Here is a 9,400-nt window from a genome sequence, read left to right as displayed (position 1 = left end):
GTTCAGTGTAGATTGTTTAACTCTTTCCCTGTCAGCGTTTTTTTTTTTTTTAAGAAAGAACAGAACTGCTGCTTTTAAACCAAAACATAAATGATGAGTTCATTTGCAAAACAGAAAAACTGTTTGTTTTGATTAAGTAATAATAACTCAAAAAATACAGGTAACTTACAAAATTAAAGTTAATTGAAAGTATGTTTTTTTATATATTAAAAGTTTGTTTTTTAGCAAAAACAAATAACTCCAAAAATCTTTTTTTTTTTTTTTTGGCAAAAGCAGATAACTCTCAGTTAATCTTTGTAATCTCCTCAGCTGACAGGAATCCCTCCGAATGTCCCTCCTGCGTGTGGTTCCCAGGCGGAGCAGGTGGACAGCGGCAAAGTAGTCCATCATAACAGAAAACAAAAACTGAAAATAAAATGGGGTAAAACTTAAGTAGGGTGACTAATGAGGGATAGACAGGTGAGGATTATTAACTAATAAAGACACAAACAGGAAACTAGGTCAGGGAACTAAGCGGGAAAACAGGGAAACACAGAAACAAGGTCCATTTAGTGACATAAGGTAAATGTGACCATGCCTCAAGTATTGCTAAGGCTAATTTCATAGCTAGCATTTGGTGTATCCTAAATATAAACAGTTACGCAATGTTATTTTATATATGTTACATTTTTTACATAATTTGATTAAATTAAAGCTTTGGAGTTGATGCATATTGGGGAAAAAAATCTGTTCACTAGTGACACAAGTTTGATTTTCTTTGTCTCATACATGAAAAATCAAATATTTATTAGGGTCAAAATTGTTGATTTTAGTTGAAATTATGGCACAACAGGATAGTTTTACCTTAAGTCTCAGTAAGGCTTATGTCGTAGATAGCATTTACCTAAATACAATGTACCTAAATATAAACAACTACACAATGTCCTTTACATGTTTTTGCATTTTTTTTAATTTTTTTTATTACAGCTTTGGTATTAATTTTCCATTTGTTTTTGGAAAATATTTGGTATAAAATTCACATGTAAAATGTATCTTGATTTCTCTTTATTTTCTTTGTCTCCTATTTCAGATATCTCAAACATGCACTTCATTGACAATGGAAACCAAGTACACTAATTTATGAAGAAAAAAAATATTAGTGTAAAAATTGTTGGTTGTGATGGATATGATGGATAAATCGATTATTTTACACACACAAAAACAAATGTAAATTATTTTCACACAATAAATATTGAAATGGTTTATGTTTTTTAACAATGTTAATATTTGGGTTTTTTTAACTTTTTTTTTTTTAACTTTTTGTTTAGCTTTTTCATAGTTTACATAGCCTGTTTTATGAAGGATTTTCAGTTTATGATTAAAAATCTGGGTCTTAGAAAGTGTACAAATAAACAACCAAATCCATTGACTCTTGCATGTTTGAACCTCTAAGCTTTCAGTAACCAGACAGTTTCTTTAACAGCTGCACCAAACCTCCGTTACTCTTGTAGTGAAATAATATATCTTTGCTTTCTCTTTGAATGTTACCTACCTTAATTTGCAACATGAATGGCCTAGATACTTATAACATCAACTCATCTGCTGTCAAAAAGCATCTTTCTCCATTGACGACCATTCAAAAGCATATGTGTATTTTATGAATTAAAAATGTACCAAGCAACATATAAATCATAAATATGTTATTATATTATAGTAGATGTTTAGCCAGCGCTCTTCAAAGCATGAAATGGATAGGTTTCCCTGACCACTGCCACTGACGTCACAGCTCAGGCTGCTCAGTAGTGAATGACTTGTGACTGTGCACATTCTTGCGGTGCCATCAGCCAATCAGCACCGACATGACATCATTTCCCTCTGCGTTTATGGCCAGGCAACTGCTACTGAATGGGAATGCTAATGGATGGCTTTCTCCAGGTATTACAGACCTCCCGGATCTCTCCGAACGGCCATTCAAGAAAATTCTGCAGACAGACCGACAGACTCAACCACAATGCTCTGAAAAAGCTACATAAGCAAGAGTAATGGCCACAATCTTTCTGAGTGCAAGTCGTGTCCTTGAAGACATTTACATTTACTGATGCTTTTATCCAAAGCGGCCTACAAAAGCGATTCGTCTTGAGCAGGAAATCGCATTAGAAGTTTTAAAGTTGGTTTAAAAAGAAAAAAAAAAAGTACACACAAATACAGAGAAGAAAGGGGTTGAATACAACTATCTAGTAGGTCAGTTTATCTCTCAGCTTATGAAGGATTATTGTTATTATTATTATTATTATTATTATTATTATTATTATTATGGCAGGGATAGTATAGTTAAATAAAACTAAAACCATAAAAAAACATTTTTGCTGATAGAAATAAAAGTGCTATATAAATGTTGGCTGAAATAAAATATTAAAAATAAAACTTAAACTTTAATTTCATTTCAGCAGTTGCCAAGAAACATTTCTCATTTTCATTTAGTTTATCTTGATGTACTGAAATAACTAAAACCAAAACTGAAATAAATATGAAAAAAATCATTCAAAAAATCATTAAAAATAAAAAACTAATAATTAATAGAAATGGCAAAATCACACTATAAAGGTAATAAAAATATCTAAAATTAAAATGAAAACTGAAAATATAAAAACTAATTCAAACTTTTAATGAAAACTATAATAGTGTATTTCAATTTTACTAAAATAACACTGATCATGACCATTTATTATCATTTATTTATTATCAGTTATTATTTTTTTATTACATTTTATGCACATATATATGGTTTACGTCATCAGAAAAAAAACTACAAATAATTTTTTTATATATATTTCATTCGATTTTATATTCTAAATGTAATGTTGTAATGTTAGGTATAATAATCATGGAGGAAAAAGTGAGCAGTCAGGCTTGATAGGACTTTTACAGAATTGAGGAAGAGAGCTGCTTTTTTCCACATTGTGACAGTTAAACATAAAATCTGTGATCCGCATGATTTCCTTTTGTTAAATACGACCACCAACTATCTTGTGTTTCCATTTTAAGACTGCAGAAAACCTTTATACTGCCTTTCACATCTGGGAAATTGTATTACAGATAAGGCAGTGGCTTTTTGAAAGGTCACAAATTTTAGTGGAAACGATCATGTACTTAAAAGTCATATTTTGTTCCCTTTCCATTTTATAACAGTAACTGCTAATATAAAATGGATAGTTGCAATCATCGATGCTGATTGGCCAATACTGTCAATAAATAAATAAACAAACAGATTTGAGACTTATTTAAAAATAAGACAACCAATCATGAACACCTCTGTGCCGGCCTCATTAAATATTCATGAGGTATTCATTGTGACCTGTAAACTGCAGATTTGTCTATGGCTATTTTTCCCTTCATTTACACTTTATCCCAGCGATCAGTGCACTGAATGTCACTTTGGATAAAAAGGGTCTCTTAAATGACAAGTGACCTGTGTTCACATTCATGAACACCACATTTTAGGCATTGAGGAATCATAGCATCAGGATTAATGGGGTGTATGTGGACCCCGTATAGATTCCCTAAAATTATTCATTTGAGACCGCCTGGCTGAATGCTACCATGGTTGTCTGGCACCTTGTGTGTTCTGGACCTGTTTCACATATTCCTGAAGAGGACGTGCTCCATCGCTGACTCAAGTGGTACCAAGTTTCCAAAAAGTAAACTTGGTACTGCTGGTACTAAATACAAAGTATCCAAATCATTTCATTTTTTGCAGTCTGAGCACTCAGAACCACATTTGTTTTAAAGGAATAGTTCGCCTAAAAATGAAAACTTGCTGAAAATGTACGCACCTTCAGCTAGGCCATCCAAGATGAGTTTGTTTCTTCATCAGATTTGGAGAAATGTAGCATTGCATCAGTGTCTCAGCAATGGATGCTCTGCAGTGAATGGGTGCCGTCAGAATGAGAGTCCAAACAGCTGATAAAAACATCACAATAATCCACAAGTAAACTCCAGTCCACCAGTTAATGTCTTGTGAAGCCAAAATATGCTTATTTGTAAGAAACACATCCATCATTAAGACGTTTTTAACTTTAAAAATTAGCTTCCAGCTAAAATACGAGTTCATAATTCATAATGTTTCCTCCAGTGAAAAAGTCATCTGGTCTGAATCAGGAGAGAAATCTGCGCAGATCAAGCACTGTTTACAAGCCAAAACAGCTCTAAACAAATATGTGGGTGGATTTTGATGTGAGAGACAACAAGAGATGGACTTTTTCACTGGAGGAAGCATTATTATGGATTATGGACTTAAGTATTAAATATTTTAGCCAGCAGCAGCATTATAAAGTTAAAACGTCTTAATGATGGATTTATTTTCTTACAAACACGCAGCTTTTCACTTCACAAGACATTAACTGATGGACTGGAGTGCTGTGGATTATTGTGATGTTTTTATCAGCTGTTTGGACTCTCATTCTGACGGCACCCATTCACTGCAGAGCATCCATTGCTGAGACACTGATGCAATGCTACATTTCTACAAACCTGGTGAAGAAACAAACTCACCTACATCTCGGATGGCTTGAAGATGAATACATTTTCAGCTAATTTACATTTTTGGGTGAACTGTTCCTTTAAAGATGGTTTGAAATCAGATCTTTGTAAATGTATGTTTGAAGTACATTTTCATTCAGCATGCAACAGCTTAACATCAGGGACCCCTAGTGAGCTGCACAGTTAGCTGTAGCTTTTGAAAATGTAGTCACAAATGAGATTTATTGCCAGTAAAAATTAAATATCAGGCAATGAGTACGTTTTCTTGCTACTAAAGTGAACAATCTGGAAGGGGAATGATCCTGTATAAATTGCAGTATGCATCATGCATCATAAATGCATCATCATTTGCGCATGATTTAATTTCTTTCAGCTACATTTAAAAATGAAAACAATTCCGAAAAAGAGAGATCGCAAAAAAGCGAACTTAGCAAGATTTTTTGTATTTTTATTGTTGGGCCAGTGTGACAACGTCTCCCAAACTTGAGAACCCATTCATCTTGAAGTATCCTGAAGTGTAATTATAACTGAGCATTCATTCACAGCACTGCAGCTACAGCAAGAGAATGAGTACTGATTTTAAAATCCTCATTTGTAAATGATTATCCTATATCTCTGCAGACTGAAAGCTGATGGACTGGTGCGCAGGCTGCTGAAAGCATTTCAATCAGCATATACTGCCACACAGTGTCACGACTCAGAAAGTGTAGAGCAGAGAAAGTGATTCTCACTTCTGCCTTTATCTTTGCTCGCATATATGCAGTATTTTATTGATGAATATGTTTTATTTTTTAGCTCCAGCTGACATTTTAGTGTCAGATACACATAGCATAGGCCTATGTAATGTAATGTAATTTTTAAAAAGTGTTTTATTTATTTGATAATTATTTTCACAACGTATTTACATTAAATGTTTTCATTTAATATATGTGTATAATGTCAATATGCAAATAAAATAATTCTTGCTTTTGCTTAGTTTTTATTTTTTACATTTTTTTAAATGTAACACGACTTCCAGGATTTTGCATATGGCATTAAAACAAAATTTTACTCATTTTACTTCTCCAACTAAATCCTGTCCGGTGATGGTTATCATGAATGATTTCGCTTGTGCTTGTTCTTTTCCCACCTATACTTAAGTGGTCACTGCAAACGATGACTAAACTGAACATCCAGCATAAACATCCTCTGATCAGTTACAAAAACTCGGTATAGGTCATTGATATAATGAACGGTAACCTATGACGCAGCCACCCAACGGAGAAACTGGCAAAATCGGCTATAAAACCCTGAGCCGAAACTGCGCTGAGAAAGAGTTGAGCTCGACACCTCTGGGAGTAAATGAAGGGTCGTGGTCGCGTTCTCTCCGTAAAACGTATTTAAACAACTGCCCTTCTCCTCTGACATCCAGCGCACTGAAGCAGCATCACGATGATCATCTCGCATTTGGTGGCTTGTGGACTTATTCTGACTCTTCTATCAGTCAGCACGGAGACAAAACCACTAACGCAGGCAGAACAGAGGGTGAGCTTGAAACTTAGACATTTATGCAACAAATTGTACAGTTTGTGTAATACATAGTAGGCTGAAACAAAGTCAAAAGTATATATGATGCACAGTTTGATATGTAAAAGTTAATATAAGGTCATTTTAACTTGGGTGAAAGATGCGCAAAAGCTCGGATATGCGGTTGCGCGCAATGTATGCGTGAAACTACGAGTGTGTAAATAAACAAACATCATCTCAAGTTCAAAATGGACTTTTTTTGCTATTCATCTGTATGTCCTTCTCCTCCTCCTCATCATGCAAACGCGATTTGAGAGCATCGTTAAAGCGCAGGAGCTCCAGGAGACTCGGACACTTGTCCGGACGCAAGACTTCTGGAGCAAAACTTTTGAGTCATTCATTGTTGAGGCTTATATTTCAACAGGTTCTCGTTCTCAAATAAGTACATAAAAAAACGCGTTTTTCAGACGCGTTGCGTATGGTTTAGCTACTTATATAAAACATGAATGAATAAATTAGAGCTCTCTCTAAACGTTTACGTATATTAAACATAAATAAAAATTCCAGAAATCTCCTATATATAGCAATAACAGATACACTGTGACATAAAACTAATACACTATAAATAGAAATAAAGTAGTAGGACCGGAGGACTTTCCGAGCCTGTTACTGAAGAAGTGAGTCAGGCGTTACACTTTAACATTTACAAACGGCTTCCTTAACAGGTCTTTATTGATATTAATAGATTAATTTAGAAGCTGAAGAACCATTTTATGCTGAAATGAGACTTTGTGGAAGAGTTTATGAGCTCAGATTGGATCGTGCTGTTTTGTCAGGTAAACTAAACACGTGGAAACTAGTTTATTCAAGTCAGAAATCTTGTTTAATATTAATAAAACCTCAAATCTATAAAATCTCATTTTAAGAGTCAGATCAGGTAACAGATCTTTTAGGTAACAGTTGAGATTTTTACAGTGAACATATATATATATATAGACAAAAAACTGGATGTTTAGCAAGTGAAATTGAGAACTTGAGTAGTAATAGTGCATTTTGAGTTCTGAGAGCTGTTTTTCTGAGAGTGTTTCTGAAGTGCTGCATCCATGTATCCCTCAGTCCCTGCGGATGCTGTTGGGAGAGGAGCTGTCTGAGTTCCTGGCGTCCGATGAGAGCCAGAGGAGGATGGAGAACCGAGTTCGTCTGCTCCGGGACCTGCGCATGGACACTCGGGCCAAGGGCCCCTGGGCTCGGATCCTGAACGAGCAGCCCGGCTCACGCAGACACAAAGCTGGATCTAAGAAGGGAGGAACGACGGCCAGGAGCGGATGCTTCGGACACAAGATGGACAGGATAGGAACCATGAGCGGGATGGGCTGTCAACCCTCTCTTTACCCATCTGCAAATAATCTCTCCTGGTGAGTGTCTGCAGAGATCTCAGTCTTAGATATGTGTAGATATACAGTTTTTAGAAATTGCATGTATTTTTTTTATTAATTTTAATTTAATTAATTAAATGTTATTTTTATTCATATTAATGACATTTAATTACATTTATTTATGTGTGTGTATATATATATATATAGTATTTGTAGAGATCTGAATCTAAATTTATTTATTTATTTATTGAGTATCTGTAGAGATCTAAATCATGATTTTTTCTTTTCTTTGTGGGTAAATTCTTTGGAAATTACAATTAGTTTCTAAAAAATAAAAAAGCACAAATTTTTAAACTAATGTTAATATAAAATTAATTATTATATATAATGTAAATATATGTAAATATTATTTTTGAGGGGTATCTAAATTTGAGGGTAATTAGGCTAATCTGAAAAAATGTAAATTAATTTTATTAAATTAATATATTTTATATATATTTGTGTTTATATTATTGAATTATCACATATATTGTTTCTGTAGCAATCTAAATCTTTATTATTATATTTGTATATATATATATAATTTTTGAAGTGTCTGTATAGTCAAAATTGATATTTGTAGATATACTCTATCTATCTATCATCTATCTATCTATCCAGCCCTCTACGAACACCTTGGCAATTGAATCGCCATTGGCTAGTAAATTTTTTTGTTTACTCGCCAGACTGATAAATATATACATACACATATACATATATACTCTTTCTATCTATCTATCTATCTATCATCTATCTATCTATCTATCTATCTATCTTTCTATCTATCTATCTATCATCTATCTATCTATCTATCTATCTATCTTTCTATCTATCTATCTATCATCTATCTATCTATCTATCTATCTATCTTTCTATCTATCTATCTATCATCTATCTATCTATCTATCTATCTATCTATCTATCTATCTATCTATCATCTATCTATCTATCTATCTATCTATCTATCTATCATCTATCTATCTATCTATCTATCTATCATCTATCTATCTATCTATCTATCTATCATCTATCTATCTATCTATCTAAATCTTAGATATTTGTAGGTATACTTTTTTGGAAATTTCATTCAAACAAATGCATTGCATTTATTTATTTTTAATATGTATAAAATTGTGTGTGTTTGTGTGTGTGTGTGTGTTGCATATGACCTTTTTTGTGCCCCTATGTATATGACATTTATCATGTGACATGTTAAACACTCACTAAATTCCCGATTATAACTGAGTTTCTTGATGCAAAAGGCTTCACATGAGATTATAACAGGTGTTGTATGATTGCAGGGAGCTTCATTGTGTTAAACTTGATTTGACCTCTGCAGTGGGTTTAATAGGTCTGGAGTGTGTAAGTGTCCTGGAGAACAAACTACGGAGCAGACAGATTTCGTTTGAGTGCCAAACTGATGAGAAGAGTGTTTGACTGTGTGATGCAGGACTGTCGTCAAAGAATCTGACGCGACGCGTGTCTACATCCATCTGACTACATGTCCTCTTTTTCAGAGCGAATCACGGACGCCATCGATTTTGGACAGAACAGACTTGCTCCTCGTCTGAGGAAAAACCTAGAGAATCGGACTCATGGTACGAAGCCACTACGAGAAGCATCTGTGGGGACAATGAAGCGTACAAATGAAATAAAATAATTAGATGACATATATGTACAAAATAAAAGAAACACATGGCGGATGACAAAAAGCTGTATATTGTTGCTACTGCTGTACATTCATGTATTTCATTCTCGCATAAATGTATTTATGTTTTAAAAACTATTTATATGTTTATAAAAGAGATATTTATAAATATGAGTTTATTTATGTAACATTTTGAAATGAATGCAAACTGCAGGTCAATTCTGTTTGTAACTATTCTGTCTCTAATAGTTGTAAATGTTTTAAAAATCATTAAAAATGCACAAATGCAAAAAAATAAAACGGATCACGAAAG

The 9,400-nt window shown here is 33.6% G+C and overlaps 1 protein-coding gene across 1 annotated transcript; it reads left to right on the top strand.

Annotated features, from left to right (window-relative positions):
• Window positions 1-5,863: 5,863 nt before the first annotated feature.
• Window positions 5,864-9,115, top strand: LOC107720737 (C-type natriuretic peptide 4-like). Its single transcript, XM_016528562.1, has 3 exons — window positions 5,864-6,042; window positions 7,141-7,439; window positions 8,957-9,115. Coding segments are annotated over exons 1-3 (393 nt in total). The 5' UTR covers window positions 5,864-5,949; the 3' UTR covers window positions 8,958-9,115.
• The last annotated feature ends 285 nt before the right edge of the window (window positions 9,116-9,400 follow it).

This window comes from Sinocyclocheilus rhinocerous, unplaced genomic scaffold, assembly GCF_001515625.1.
Source record: "Sinocyclocheilus rhinocerous isolate Xijiao unplaced genomic scaffold, SAMN03320098_v1.1 scaffold5898, whole genome shotgun sequence".
In the NCBI taxonomy this organism is placed as follows: Eukaryota; Metazoa; Chordata; class Actinopteri; order Cypriniformes; family Cyprinidae; genus Sinocyclocheilus; species Sinocyclocheilus rhinocerous.
This window is presented reverse-complemented; position numbering and strand designations above follow the sequence as displayed.